Source organism: Crotalus tigris, unplaced genomic scaffold (genome assembly GCF_016545835.1).
Source record: "Crotalus tigris isolate CLP2741 ecotype Arizona unplaced genomic scaffold, ASM1654583v1 scf7180000018073.2002930, whole genome shotgun sequence".
Classification (NCBI taxonomy): domain Eukaryota; kingdom Metazoa; phylum Chordata; class Lepidosauria; order Squamata; family Viperidae; genus Crotalus; species Crotalus tigris.
This window is the reverse complement of record NW_024096808.1, coordinates 1,417,506-1,434,148: the sequence shown is the minus strand read 5'-3', so window position 1 is coordinate 1,434,148 and position 16,643 is coordinate 1,417,506. Positions and strand designations below refer to the sequence as shown.

At 34.7% G+C, this 16,643-nt stretch overlaps 1 protein-coding gene across 1 annotated transcript in view; it reads right to left on the bottom strand.

The window, feature by feature from the left end:
* The window catches only part of LOC120309831 (methylsterol monooxygenase 1-like), a 30,200-nt gene extending 13,975 nt beyond the window's left edge, over nucleotides 1-16,225 (bottom strand). Inside the window, exons 1-4 of the mRNA XM_039347447.1 lie at nucleotides 16,086-16,225; nucleotides 14,466-14,773; nucleotides 3,610-3,758; nucleotides 2,932-3,058 (exon numbers count right to left, since the gene is read on the bottom strand). Of these exons, the coding sequence (XP_039203381.1) occupies nucleotides 2,932-3,058; nucleotides 3,610-3,758; nucleotides 14,466-14,720 (531 nt within the window). The 5' untranslated portion in view covers nucleotides 14,721-14,773; nucleotides 16,086-16,225. The remainder of the gene's footprint in view (nucleotides 1-2,931; nucleotides 3,059-3,609; nucleotides 3,759-14,465; nucleotides 14,774-16,085) is intronic.
* Between the last annotated feature and the right edge of the window lie 418 nt (nucleotides 16,226-16,643).

Sequence of the window (16,643 nt, the reverse complement as noted above, 5' to 3'; positions counted from 1 at the left end):
CAAACACATCTTAGATCTGACCAACCACTGCCTATCCAACACATACTTCATCTATAATGGACAAAAATACAAACAAACAGAAGGAGCACCCATGGGATCACCCCTCTCACCTGTCATTGCCAACCTCTACATGGAACACTTTGAAACCCAAGCTCTAGAAAAATCGGATCACAAACCCAAACTCTGGCTCAGATACGTAGACGACACCTTCATAATCTGGCCACATGGGAAAGAAAAACTGGACAACTTCCTCACACACCTCAACAGCCTACACCCCAAAATACAGTTCACCATGGAAACAGAAGCTAACAACCAACTTCCCTTCCTGGATGTCTTAGTCTACAAGAAATCCAATGGCTCCCTAGGACACACCATCTACCAGAAGAAAACACACACAAACCTCTACCTGCACGCTCTCTCACACCACCATGCAGCACAGATCAACTCCGTAGCCAAGACACTCATCTCCAGAACAAAACGCTTAGCTGATGAACAACACCTAAAAACCGAACTACACACTCTCACCAATGTACTAACATCCAATGGATTCCATAGAAATAAGATTACAAACCTAATCCAAAAAGAAACCCCCACAAAATCCAAGACAAAGAACAAGAAAACGGCAAAGCCCTCCTCCCATACATAAAAGGCACCACAGACAGAATCAGTAAGATCCTTCATAAACACAACATCAAAACAGCATTCTGCACAAACAGAAAAATATCCACCATCCTTAGAAACCCCAAAGATAAAATTGAATTAGAAAATCAAGGAGTATACGAAATCCCATGCACCACTTGTCCCACCACATACATCGGACAAACCAACAGAAGAATAAGTGCACGCATTGAAGAACATAAGAACTCAGTCAAAAAAGAGGAACCAACATCTTCCCTGGTCCAACACCTTAAAGCCACAGGACATGAAATTGACTTTAAAAATACCAGAACCATTGCCAAAAGTGAACATTTTAATAACAGAATAATCAGAGAAGCCATCGAGATAGAAAAACGCCCACACAGCATGAACAAGCGAGATGATACCTCCCGCCTACCAGCCATTTGGAAACCTGCCCTTATTGACAAACGACTCCCTAACCCCAAAATCTTAAACCCCTCTGCAACTCAGATTAACCTGAGCACAACCAAACAGAACACTCCCCCAGCCAATCAGAGCACAGCCAAGCCCCTAACCATTCAGAACACACCTCCACCCAATCAGAACACAGCCAAGCTCCCATCCAATCAGTTCATACCCTCACTGGCAGTTAAAAGGAAGAAACAGCTAAAACCACACATTGCTGCTCAAAGCAAGAAGCTAAAAACACCAGCCTGAAGATGACGAATGTGACTTCGTCGAAACGTTGCCAAGACACTTCCAATTTTACGCGGGAGAAAACCCGAACAACCAAAGACCTATATACAATATATATATATATATATAATATAATATATATATATATATATATATATATATATATATATATATATTAAAAATTAACATAAAAATTGAGGAACGTAGTCTCCTGGGTGTATACATATTCAAAAGATAAAAACGAGCACCAGGAGGTAAAACAATTAAATGTTTAATAAATAAATAACCTAGCTTTCGATGGCTATATTGCTGCCATCATCGTCAGGGTGTTAAAAGCCAGAGGGTGGGGGAGCTTATAAACGAGCTCCCCCACCCTCTGGCTTTTAACACCCTGACGATGATGGCAGCAATATAGCCATCGAAAGCTAGGTTATTTATTTATTAAACATTTAATTGTTTTACCTCCTGGTGCTCGTTTTTATCTTTTGAAAATATATATATATATATATATATATATATATATATATATATATATATATATATATATATATATATATATATATATATATATAATAGATCATATGTAAAATATAAAATACAGTGTGGCTTATTATTATTTTCAATTTACACAACACTTACTGCAAACCCAGGCAAAAATTTATAAATTTAACATAAATCCTCTCAAATTGGAATTTGCTTGATTTGAAATTGCTATCACTATATAAGAAGAGATATTCCCATTCTGACAAATGTATCTGACATTCAACTATATTACAATACATTACAATACATACCATACAATATTCTTTATTGGCCAAGTGTGATTGGACACACAAGGAATTTGTGAATTATATTACAATGTATAATTAATCAAGACTGGCTAAAATAAATCACTGCAATTACAAATACTGAGCAACTGAACACTTACCAATATAGCCCAAATTGTGGAAGTAGTGTCAGAGAGGCTAACATTCATTATGAGCTATGATTGGGAAAGGATGCTAAGAATAAAATGGGCTTCTATGTTCTAGATCAGAGTTCCCCAATCTTTCTGGCTTTGCGGACTGGTGGGGGGAGGGGGGATGGTTCTGCATGAGCAGCGGGCACACTGCTTGCAAAAATGGAGCACATGTGCTTTCCTGCTGCTCGTGCAAGTAGGGATGTATACGTGCACCCACCACTTCAGGTGGCCAGTTCTGAACAGCTCATGGCTCAGTAGTGGGCTGCAGCACCCCTCAACAGAGGATTGGGGACCCCGTTCTAGATAACAGAATAACAAAAAACACAATACAAGTTAGCTAAGAAAAAATGCTAAGAGGAACAAAATCATATTATTGGTTTACTGCAATGTTTAAGTTAAAACTCTTCAACTTTTGTAAATCATTCTGGCCTCATATTACAGGAAGAACAGTACAGAAATCATATAGCTAAATAATAAACCTGCTAGTTTCTTCTCCCTATTTCTAAAAAATATTAACTAATACATGCCCATTGAATGAAATTTTAAGCCTGCAATCATATACAGAAACAAGTCCCAATGATTTGTATGGAATTTTCTTATTGGTAAGTGCATATACAACTTAAGTATATAATAAAAAAAATTAAGAAATTACATACAAGAAATTCATGATGTACTTTGTGAATGTATTTATATATTCTCTTATGATGAAGTAGTCGATGCAGGAAATAATTCCAGGTATCTTCAATCACAGCAGATCCAAAGCACTGGGCAACTATCACAAACCTTCAAAATAAAATTGGTTTTTGAGATGATTATATATTTGTACAATCTATCCTATGACCAGTGGTATAAACCTGACATATTTAACATACACAGAACTTTTAATAAAATAGGTTTCCCTCTTGGAGCAACAAGCACAGCAAATAAGTCGTTGCCTGAGAAAGACAAAAAACATAGGAGTTAATTATAATGTAGTTTATATTATATTTAAAATAACCCTTCGGCTTCCATTTTTGTCTTGCGTAAAGATATCCAGATATTACCTATTAAATTTGTATTTGTTTTATAGAATGAATAAATGATAAAATGTTGCTGAATGTTTCTGGAGCTTAACAATTACAAATAGCAGACACTGTCTCCCTGCAACTAGTCTATTAAATTAAGGTTTCACTCTCTTGTCATTTTTAATCAATAAACTATAGAGTCAAAAGCATTTTGGCTCAGAACTTCTAGAAATTTCTCCCAAACCCAATCATTTATCAGCATTATATTAACATTTGTAATGTGTGGAAATATGTATTTTTAACAACAAAAAATAATTGAATATTACTTACCATCTTGGCATGCTTTCCCAGTCATAAGGAATATTAAAATATTCTGTGAAATAACAGGTACTACATATGAGAGACAGTTGAATAAAAAAGCGATTGAGCATAATTTGTTTGAAACATTTCCATTGTCCTGTCCATGTTTCTGGTCTATCCTATAACAGCAGCAAATAAACAAAAAATAATTAAATAGTGCATATTGGAAACGGATTAATCTTTCTCACAGGCATCTTTTCCCAACTACAATGATGTCAACATTATAAAACATATATTGCAACGTGTTCTTGACTTTTGAACTTCTGTTACAATGTCTCCTACATGTTAAAGGGGTGAGGTTACATAATTGTCTCCTTGTCCTCTGCCCCATGTGTTTATGGGTAATAGGTAATAGGAAAATTACTGCCCACTCATAGCGATTCTCTTAATTAAAAATCCAATCTTACGCAAGTTTACTTACAAATATAACTTTGTATTCAATAGTATTTTTCCTCCATAAGTATGGGTAGGTCTGAAGCAAAATAAACTCCTTAACCTGGATTCAAATATTACACTGCAAATTGTGCATTCTTGAAATGAGTTGGTTTGAATATGATTTTTTAAATTAAAGAATTGTTTTCTGATTAATTTTCTTTGATTTTATTTGTCCTGCATGGAGATATTGGTTAATAATTTTAGGTATGATTTCTTGTAATGCACTTTAGTCAATACAAATATTAGTGAGATTCAATAAATAACTCACACTATATATTCCACCAACTAGTATAAATTTGGTTAAAGCTCTGCTTTCAATAAAGTTTTCTGTCAGCAAGAGCAATGTATGTGGCTGCCAGTTAAAGGACTACCCATAATTTCAAGGTGTACTGTAAAGACTTTAATGTTCTTGCATCTGTAGGAAGAAAAATCAGGTCCGGTTCCAAGCTGGGAGAAAGCCGCTGAAACTAAAATGGAGGCTACTAGGCAAGAAGGTATATGTTTATTTGGTAGCCAGAAACTAAAATGGCAACAGCATGTTTCTGGGGTGTCTGACAAAACGGAATTGAGAGTAGGTGGGTTTTTATACCTTCTTTGGGGCTTTGTGATTGAGATGCCTATTCCTGTGTAAGAATATGTCCTTTAATATTTTAATGACCATTGCCAGATTCTTAATGGGATCATGGCTAGTTCTACAGGCAAGAAGTGAAATGCAAATCCTAGGTGTTTGTCTGAGCTAATCTTAGTTGGGCCTTGCCTATTGTGCTGCTTATTTAAGGTTTCTGGCTGTTCTTTCTTTATGAATAGTGTGGCCCAGTCTTACTGAATAGATTACAAAATCCCCATTCCTAAAGACTAACCTCCTCAGGTTTCTGCTTTTGGCTGCTGCTTTTAAGAAGGTGTCTCTTCTCTTCTCCTTCAGGAGAAATATTCTATTCTGCCTCTTTTTTAATATTAAGAATAAAGAATAGTTCATTCTGGGGAGGGAGGCCCTCCTATACATCAAATACTGTCTTAATTTGTAGATGCATTAACAACAGGTTTTTCAACAGTGACTAGTTCCAAGCCTGACAGAAAAGCTCTTTGTTCTCATGATTTTATTTTTAAGTTATATTTTGCCCATTCTTTCAGTGTAACCGCTGAAGCTTAGCATTTATTGCATGGAATGTTTTGACTTTCACACATTTCGTGTTTTATTGTTACATTTTATCTCAGACACATCTTTGAATAGATTTTTGTAGTTAAGAGTCAGTAAAAATAATATGTCAGTAGGTAAATTTAATCAGTAGAGTTTCAAGTCCTTTTTATTAATTTCTTTCAATACTACCAGACAGAATGGAGATTTGATACCAATTTTGCAAAAGAACCAATGGACACAAATTTGACATTAGGACACCCCACAATAAGGACAAAGTAGTATCAGAGCATTTTAACCTCCCTGGACGCTCTCTGGCAGCCCTCAAAGTTTCTGAGTAACGTACATCTAAAGGTTTCAGGCAATTTCAGAAAATCTCAACACATACAAATGATTTTAGCAGGCTATAAATGTAATTATATGTAATTTTTAATTTGTATTTATTTTATATATAATTTGCATCCGTATAACAATAGCTTTCCCCTCCCTTCACCCTACCACACTCCAATTTAAATCCTAAATTTAGTCACTCTATGCATTTAAGGAAATGAGCTTCAATGACATTTGAAGCATATTGCTGGCTCATATTTATTTAAGTGATTGTCTACTAGCACTCCAAGATCTCTTTCATCCCTTTGACTTAGTCAAAGATAATATCATATTCTACAAGAAACTCTTAAAACTATTTCATCAGCATTTTTTAGTATAAACAAAAATTCATTACCAATGTCATCTCTATCCTGGAACTTCAATTACACCAGAACTTTGCCATGACAAGATAACAAACATATACAATACAACATGTTTCGCTATAGGAAACATATAGAATCACATGAATGCCTACATGCTTCTAGCTCATCTCCAAATCTATCATGTAGGCTCTACACAAGTGCAAATTTGTTCTGATCCACTTAACAAGAAATGATCAACTGGTGGAACTAAACCAAGCATCAGGTGACTAACCTACCCATAGAACAAGATGAATAGAAAAAAACCCCAATAGGGCTAGATCAATTACTTGGGAAGAGCTAGTAAAAGATAGGCATCAGAAACAGAACAACATAATACCACCTAGTGTGCTTACATCTTGAAGTTCAAACTACTGAAACACATTATTAGTAAGTTACAGTCCATACTAGACAAAGATACATTATCTCAGGCACTTGTATGGCAGGCCCACTCTTGCATACAGCTACCCAATTATCCAACCTAAACAAATTCTCCAAACAACAGAGACAATAACAAAAAATGTTAATATGGAACCAAATCTTACAATAAATTTATATATCTATTTTGCTTTAACATCATCACCACAGGCCACAAGAATTATACACTCACAATTGGAGGTGCCTTCATGTGGTCTTTCTCTAATGTTATTCATGCCTTCATCTACTAGGAATGCCCTCTGAATTTTACATAGGACAAATGGGACAAACTTTGCACAAAAGAATCAATGGATACCAAATTTGACACCAAATTTTCTTCAGTCAAAATAAGAAAAAAATGATATTTGATTTCAACCTTTTTGGACATTCTATGGCATATCTCAAAGTGCCAGTTTTGGAAAAACATGACTTTAACTCCATCAATGAATGAGACGTTGTTGAACTTACATGTTTTTTATTTATTTATTTTTATCCTCCTTTTTATAAGCTTAAGGCAACAAACATACTTAAAACTCCTTCCTCCTGACTTCTGGTGGCGTTAGCCATGCCGATGGCGGCTTTTTCCTAGCCGCCTGCTCTGGGATTGCGTAAAAGTCGGCGGTGACACTGACAATCAGCTGTCCCGTGGCTTAAAACCTCTTCCTTGGGAGAAAAGGAAGAGCTCTTGGGTAAAGGAAGAGCTCCCCTAGACTCCCATAATTTTGGGGAGATCAGAGGGTAGAGCTCCCTTGGAGCCCAAGCTATACTCCGCATTCCAGGACACCTTTGTTCCGAAGTTCTTGGACAAAGCTAGACGCCGCTTCCACATCTGCACCTTTAAGTGAACTTGTGAGTATTTAAAAGCAGATGGAGCAGACCAGGAGAAATTTGAATTATGAGTATTTGAAACTTTAACTCCTGAAAAGTATCTTCTCCATTTTTTTTCTTTTGTCTACTTTTTTCTTTGAAGAGAAAGGGAAAGTGATAGAAGGCAAAGATGGTGCTCGGCTTTTTTGCTTGAAGATTTTGCAACAAAGTTATAAGACTGTTACAGTTTCTGTTCTATGTATAGAGGCAGGAATCCTGCTTTTTTGTTTGTTTGTTTGTTAAGATTGTGAATTTATAAGAATGGCTTCAAAACATTTGGTTTCTTCGGTCCCCAAAGCCTCTATTTCCTCTCCAATGACTCAGACTGTCTCTCAGCCTAAGCCAAAGACACCTCCTCCTTCTCCTCCACCTGCAATTTCTCTTAAAGATTTACAGGAAGCTCTAAAAAGTGCTTTGGATATTAAAGAGAAGGTAGCTGATATTTTGGATTGCAAAATGACTTCAGAGAGGGCTGTAATGGCAGAACTATTGGAGGAAAAGAATAGAGAAATGAGAGAGGATATAATGTTTGCATTTCAAGAGCTTGTGATGCATATTGAGAGAATTGATAATAAAATGGAGGAGATGACTGAAAATGCAGCAAGATTGGAAATTAGAGTTGAGAATAAGATAGATATGACACAGGATGAATTAATTATCTCACAGTATAGAGACATGGAATTCGCACTGCATATCAGAGGAATGAAAGAAAATCAGCAAGAAGATTTAAAGGAGTTAGTTGTTAAAGATATTGCTTTTGGACTTCCGGTGGATTAGCGTGGGCGATGGCGGCTACCTTGTAGCCGTCCTCCTGGGTAAGTGTACTGAATCGCTATGAACAGCGGACATCAGCTGTTCAGCGGTTCAAAATCCCCCTCCCGGGCAAAGGGGGGGGAAGAGGGTTGTCTGAATAGTGGTAGAGCCTCTTATGCACCCCCAATATTTTTTGGGGGGGGGGGTGAAAAGAGTGCTCCCACGGAGTTCAGACTGTCTCCGCTTCCCAGCTTCTTTTGTCCCTAGGGACAAAACAAGCCGTTGCAACCACCTCCGCGATTAAAGAAATCTGGTGAGTTTTTCTTAGAAGCGGACAGAGTTGACTAGAGGATTTAGCTTTTGTTTTCTTTGACTTTACTTGGATTTTAAGTTTAAAGACTTATTTTTATGTTTATATTCCTTCTTTTTACTTTTTACTTTTTGTGAAAGGGAAAGTAAAATGGTGATCCGCAGGCTTTCTGGCGTTCTTTTTTTCCTTTTCTTTTTTCTCTTTGGGAAGGTAGAATAGTGATCAGCAGGCGTTTTGGGGTTTTTCCTTCCCTTTCTCTTTTTTTTTCTTTTTAATGATTGGAATGGATGTTTTAATTTTCTTTTTTTTTTTGTTGAAAGGGAAAATAAAATGGCGATCGGCTTTTTTGGATTTTAGAAGCATTATTATTTTTGTTTAACTTTTTCGTTTTGTCTTTTGTATTTTTTTTTAAGAAAAAAATGGAATGGATTTTTTTTAACTCCCTTTGATTTTATTTGGGTTTTTAGCTTAAAGATTTATTTTTATTTTTATATTCCTTCTTTTTATTTTTCTTTCCCTTTTGTTGAAAGGGAAAGTAAAATGGTGATTGGCAAGCCTTTTTATTGTTTTCCTCTATCCTTTTCCCCTTTTTTTTTAATGATTGGAACGGAATGTGGATTTGATTTTGATGTCGGGTCTGGATTTTAGAAATATTATTATCTCTTTTTGAAGGATTTTTTGCTTTTCTGGAGTTAATCTCTTTTTTTCTTTTGCTTAATTTTTGTAGTAAAGATTTTTTTAAGAAGGCCCCTAAGTGTTTAGTATTTTTTTGCCATAATGACCTCCTTTTGAAGGATTTTTTGAATTTTTTTCTGGATTTAATCTCTTTTTCTCTTTTGCTTAATTTTTGTAGTAAAGATTTTTTTAAGAAGGCCCCTAAGTGTTTAGTATTTTTTTTGCTATAATGACCTCCTTTTGAAGGATTTTTTGAATTTCTTTTGGATTTAATCTCTCTTTTTCTTTTGTCTAATTTTTGTAATTCTCAAGAAGGAGTAAAGATTTTTTTTTAAGATGGCTCCAAAGCGTTCAGGGATTCCTACAGCTCCTAAATCAATAGTTTCACCCTCTTCCTTGGTCCAGCAAATAATTGTGAAGGATCTGCAAGATATGATGGGAAATGTTATATCTCAAATTAGGGCAGAAATGAAACAGATTTTAGAGGAAAATAATAAGATTTTGAGGCAAGATATAGTTTTGGCTTTAAAAGGAGTTGCCTCTGTTCTTGAAAAGCTGAACTCCCGTGTGGAAGAGGTAACAGAAAAAAGTGGAATTGATGGAGGGAAAATTTGAAAGCATGGAAAAAGAAATGGAAAATGAGATTCTTATGCTTCAATATGGACAAATGGAATATGCCCTAAGAATCAGAGGCTTGGGAGAGTCTCTGCAAGGAGATCTGAGAGAGATGGTTGCAAAGGACTTTGCTGTGATTTTGAATAAAGAAAAAGAGGAAATACTTAGTGAAATTGAAAAATTATTTAGAGTTAATTCTGTGATGGCAGTGCAAAAGAATTTGCCAAGAGATGTGGTAATTTACTTTGGGAAAAGATCCCTGCGCAATGAAATTATACAAGCTTTTTATAAGAAGAGATTTCAAATTGCTTTACAAGACATTATAATTTTAAAGGAGATCCATCTAAAATTTTAAGAAGAAGAAAGGAGTTTGCTTTTTTAGCAGATGAACTTAAAAAGAGACGAATCTTGTTCAGATGGGATGTTCCGATTGGAATGGTGGTGAATTACCTGGGGATATGTTATAGACTTAATATTGTTTCTCAAGCAAAAGATTTTTATACTTCGGTCCTGGGGGTATGTTCATCGCCATCTACTAAGTTTAAAGCCTTGGAAAAAAAGAAGGTAGAATTACAGTCTGAAGAGCCTATACTTATGAAAATTGGGAAACCTCAGTTTGAGGGGCCCCAACAAGTTGAGATCGAGGAGCAGAAGATAACCTGTGCAACATATAACTGTAAAGAAAAGCACCAACAGAAGAAGGTTAAGGAAGCCTCACATCTATTGGTTTCTGAACCTGCGGGAGAAGTAGGACTTATAAATTTTTTGGAGCAACCTTCAAGGGTAGAATTGCTGTCTGAAGAAATGAAAAATGGGAAATCTCAGTTTGAGGGGCTTCAACAAGTTGAGAGGAAGGGGCAGAGGATAACTCGTGCAACATATAACTGTAAAGATAAAGACCAACAGAAGAAGGAGTCTAAGGAACCCTCACATGTATTGGCTTCTGAGTCGGCGGCAGAATCAGGATTTATAATTTCGGAGCAACCTTTAAGGGCAGATCTCAAAGCATTTCTTTCGAGCTTTATGGATAAGAGAGACTGATAAGGATGGAGATCGAATGAAAATTCTATATGGACAACTGAGACTGATAAGGACTGTGTTTCTTGTGGATGGAATTTGTTATTGGTAAAGATTTAAATGTTTAATGGGTTTATTTTGGAAGGAATTTGTTATTGGTAAAGATTTAAATGTGTACAAGGGAATTTTAATGTTTTAAGTTTTAAGTAATGTTTAAATTTGTGTTTTGGAGGGAGTTTATAAAGAATGATGGATAATAACATAAGTATGATATGAAAAGGTTCGGAGTATATTATAATGTGTTTAATGTTTGGGTTTTTTAAAATTATTATTATTATTATTTTTAAGATGGAATGTGTCATTGGTAAAGATTTAAATGTGTACAAGGGGATTCTAAAGCTTTAAGTTTTAAGTAATGTTTAAATTTGTGTTTTGGAGGGAGTATAACTTGTTTAATTAAATGTATTTAGATTTGTTTAGGATTTATATTAGATTTTATATTGTAGGTATAGATGTTCATAAGAAAGTAATGTTTAAATTTGTGTTCTGGAGGGAGTTTATATAGAATGATGGATAATATTATAAGTATGATATTAGAAAATGTTTAGAGTATATTATAATGTGTTTAATGATTGCAATTATTATTTTTTAGAGAAGATAACCTATTTAATTTGAGGTATTTAGATTTGTTTAGGATTTATATGTGTTTTAAGTTTTTCTTTTCTTTTTTTGAGAAATTTTAATTAAGCCTGTACTCAACTCTGGGAAGGTTGGGGGAGGGTTTGGGAGGTTTGGGGAGCTGGGGGAGGGTATGGGAGGGTGGGGGGGGGTTCGGGGAGGGGATTTGTTTTGTAAAATTTAAAAAACTTTCCAAAAAAAAAGATATTGCTTTTAACTTGGGATGGAGACCGGAGGAAATTCGGAATGAGATAGAAAAAATCTTTAGAGTCAATTCATGGGTTGCCAGACAAAGAAACCTACCTAGAGATGTGGTTATTTACTTTTCTAGAAGATCTATTTGTAATGAAATTATACAGGCTTTTTATAAACAGAGGTTTCAAATTGCAGCTCAAGACATTATAATTCTAAAAGAAATACCTCCAAAAATTTTAAGAAGAAGAAAAGATTTTTTTTTTGTCTGAGGAGTTAAAACATCATCAAATTCAGTTCCATTAAAGGACCTTTTTAATAGTATTTTGTTGGGAGCTCAGGTTTCCCCCTCCTGGAGAAGGGCGTTTATATCATTGATTCCGAAGGAAGATCAAGATCTTACTGAACCTAAGAATTATAGACCTATATCTCTTTTAAATGTAGATTATAAGATCTTTTCAAAAATTTTTGCAAATAGACTAATGCAGGTTATGAAGGACTTGATTCATATTGACCAATCAGGATTTATAACAGGAAGATATATGAAATATAATGTAAGACAAATTCTTAATTTAATTGAGTATTTGGATAAGAATAATCAAATTCCTGTGGCTTTTATATTTTTAGATGCTGAGAAAGCCTTTGACCAATTAGATTGGAAATTTTTATTTTTATTGATAGAGAAAATGAATTTTGGAGATAAGTTTTTATACACTCTCAAGGCTATCTATCAGCAACAGTCTGCTCAAATTATTATCCATGGGGGATTGACAGAGACTTTTAATATTAAAAAGGGAACAAGACAAGGATGTCCATTTTCCCCATTGTTATTTGTTTTAACAATGGAGATTTTGTTAATTCAGATTCGAGAGTACTTAAGGGAATAAAAGTAAATAGGAATGAGTATAAATTAAGAGCTTTTGCAGATGATTTGTTTTTAACTTTAGCACATCCGACTCAAGCGGTTGGTCATTTGTTGGAACTTATAACTCAGTATGGGAAAGTTTCTGGTTTTAAAGTAAATAATAATAAAACTAAAATATTATCTAAGAATATGTCTAATAAGGAAAATGAAATTTTAGTTAAACTTACAGGTTTCCAGATGGTGAAAAAGGTTAAATATTTGGGAATATATATAACAGCTTCTAATGGAAAATTATATAAGAATAATTATCAATTATTATGGGCAAAAGTACAAAAGGATTTAAATGATTGGAAAAAGTTGCAGTTGTCGTTGTTGGGGAGAATATCAGCGGTAAAAATGAATGTTCTACCAAAGTTTCTTTTTTTTGTTTCAAATGTTACCCATTTTAAAAAAAGATGCAAACTTGGATGAGTGGCAAAAGGGTATCAATAAATTTATTTGGGCTGGGAAGAAACCAAGGGTAAAGTTTAAGATTTTGCAAGATGCCCGAGAAAGAGGCGGGCTTAAAGCACCTAATTTGAAATTATATTATGATGCAGCCACCTTAACTTTGATAAGTGATTGGCTTAATTTAACAAATAAAAATATCCTTTCTCTTGAAGGGTGGGATTTATTGTATGGTTGGCATGCATATTTGATTTTTAATAAGAAAGTAGACTGGGCTTTTAAATCACATATTCTAACAAATGCTTTTCTTCGAGTTTGGAAGAAGTATTATTATAGGTTAAATTATAAAATACCTATTTGGGGGATTCCTGGACATGTAATTGAGGGGGTTTCTAAGGGGATGAATTTTGATAAAATTTTGTATAAAGAATTATTAATTTGGTCAGGTACCGATTGGCAATTAAAATCTTTAGATGTATTAAGACAAGAAAATATTTTACAGTCATGGTTTCAATATCTACAAATTGTGGATAGGTGGACTGTAGATAAGAAAGTTGGAATAACATTAGGAGTTGAAAATTTGGTAATTCAGATTAAAGACCAGAATCATGCTCATATTAAAAGAATTTACAATGAGTTAATAAAATTGGATTCGGAAACAGAGTTGGTAAAAGATTGTATGATTAAATGGGCTCAGAATATCCAGGAACCGATTTTACTGGATTTATGGGAGACTATTTGGATTAGAAATGTCAAATTTACTCAGGCTCAAAATTTGAGGGAAAATTTTTATAAAAAGTTTTATAGGTGGCATTTGGATCCTAAAAAACTGTCTTGTATGTATCCTAACTTACAGCCCAAATGTTAGAGGTGTGGTAGTACTGATGCAACTTATTTTCATGTTTGGTGCACTTGTAAAAATATTAAAGCATTTTGGATTAAGATTTGGTGGAACATTCAAAAGATTTTCAAAAGGAAGATAAAGTTCACTTCTCAATTATTTTTATTGGGTATTTTTATGGATTTAGATGTTAATGAAACTATTTTAATGCTGAATTTAATAACCGCAGCAAGGTTACTAGTAGCTTCATATTGGAAGAAGGATTTGTTGCCTACTATAGAAGAATGGATACTTAAGGTTTCTAATTTGGCAGAAATGGCAAAGATTTCTGCTTATTTAAAGGATCATACACAAGAAAGATATATTATGGTATGGAGAAGATGGATAGATTATATTCAGAATAAATATGGAACCCAAAATTTTAATAATAATAAAAAACTCCTTCCTCCTATTCTCCCCACAACCCTGTGAGGTGGTTGCGTTGAAAGAGAGTGACAGGTCCAAAATAACACAGATGGATGGATAGACATACCTCTCAAAAGTTTTAGCAATCTCAGAATGTCTAAACAAACACTATGTTTTTAACATAATACAAATTCTAACCAATACAATAGGAATCTATTTTACATATAAACTGCATTTGCCTAACCAATGATCTTGCCCTTCTTACTCCCACCATCTCACTCCAATTTAAATCCTACATTAGTCTGATGAAGTGATTGCAGATCATGAACATTTATACATTTTAATAACAAGTCTTAGCTATATAAAGTGCTACCAAACTCCTCCTAATGTTTTAACACTCTAGATTAACATGGTTCTCTTCTTACAATGTTAAAATTTTATCTTACCTGTTGTATTTTATATTTTTGCATATAAGGTATAAACTGAAATACAAATCCGGGTAAGCATATTAAAAAATAGAGAAGTTCGTGAGCGAGAAGTGAACCCCAAGTTGCAATCTGGAATTTAGTGTAGTTGTTTAGCATATAGGTCCAAGCATTTTTAAGTGGTTGCTGTAGTGGATTTTCAGGCAGCAAAGAGTCAATGTATTCTACAGCAAGGTAGGCGGAATGCAGTATCTCAGAACTATTGTTATTCATCATCGTTCAGTTCTGGAACATCACACTGATAGTTTCTTAACAAAGTTTCTATGAATCTGTAAAATGTCAAATTATTGAGAGAACTCAATAAATGATAAGAAAAAGAAATAGCAGTACAATATTAATATCTTTATTCTATATAATAACTGTTCAAGCAGCACACACTATACAAACAGATTTGTGATTGCTAGAACTTATATTTGCAGAAAGGTATGTTTTGACAGTGGTTCCATCTAGATCCCATGTAAAAATTACAAAAAGAATGAGATTCATAATTATTCTCATCCTGAGCATGGTGATATGATTTGCATTTTGACTATGGTCTCATATCAAGTGCCTGTAAAAACACACATGTAGGAGCTAAAAAGTTTTAAATGAGCAATTGTAATGGCTCTCTAGATACAAATGGATGTAGTTTAGTGGTGGCTTCATATGAATCCATGATAAAAGTAATTGGCTGTCTCATGATTCTGAGTTTATCCAGGCTTGCTTTATGTAATTATTTAATATAATCACCAGTAAAGGCATGTGAGATAAAGTGGTACAACTGACTTATTCTACCTGTTGCTTTCCAGAAGTCTTGTGATACAATTCGAATTACTAACTGTTACAACTAAAGAAGAACATCAGGCTGGGCAATGCTTGTCTACAGTATTTGATTAGGAATGCAAACTGTAATCTCCACTAAACAATTTTAAGCCATTCACTGACACTGATCTGCACTAGAGCTTTGGTAAGATAACATGGGAGACGGATACATTACCTTGAATGCGCTTTCAGAAGTGTTAAATTGCCGGCCCCGTGGGCCTGTTTTATCATACTGAAACTGGGCCCACCCCATAGCCAGCAATGTAAAAAGAGTAACGATACATCGCGACACGTGACATAATGTCGCGAATTTGACACCGGTGGCTCAGAGAAAAGCCCAGGACCAAGTTAAGCATATTCAGCTATTTCCTTATTTTGTCGCAACAGGCAACAATTATGAATAAACCTATCATCTGTTGGGAAAGTACTTTTCAGTGATCACCTCATCTGTAAGAAACAAACCTCCCCTCATTCATAAATCTGTTTTGTTTCTGATGGAGATGCATAAGGAATAGTAAAGAGATATAAACGATAATACCTTGCAGCTCAATAAAAAAACAAGCACAAATAAAAATGCGGAGGACAGAATGTTATTCTTTGGAGATGTTGACATAATGATGTTGACATAATGAAATGCAATGAGTTCACTTCGAAAGTGCCTATTCCTGCATTTCCAACCTCCGTATTATGAAACCAGTTAATTACGTTACAAAAAACTCAGAAAAGCACAGTTCCACACAGCCACAGATCACACTAAAGCAATGTCTCTGGTTCGCTTACCTTGCAAAGCACAGCTCTCTCCACAAAACTCCAGGCGAAAATTCCTCCTCAGGATGAGCTCTAGAAAGATTGTTCCATCCTTAATTTGTAAGGCTGTTGCTGCTCTGATTGGCTAAAGCATGAGATGTCATCATGATCAGGCGTGCGCTCGCTCGACAACAGAAGTCTGTGAATTACTATTGGAAGGAATGGAATGAGGATGGGTAGGTTTCTGTTGCCCTTAGTGAACATCGCTTCACCAATGAAGATAGGTGAGATACTGTAAATGGGTCGTTACTATGGAAATCGCAAGAGTCTCCTACTTTGTCTTGTTTTGTTTAAATGAAATTGATGTTTGATAGAAGCAGGTTAAGGAATGCAGGCATTCAAGCCAATCCTATCATGCAATTTTTCATTGACATATTGTATACAATAAAATACATACTGTATATTCCGGCATATAAGGCGACTAGGCGTATAAGACGACCCCCAACTTTTGAGAAGATTTTCAGGGTTTAGAAAGTCATCTTATACGCCAGAAAATACAGTACAATATTGAATTTCTGTTTATAGATGAGG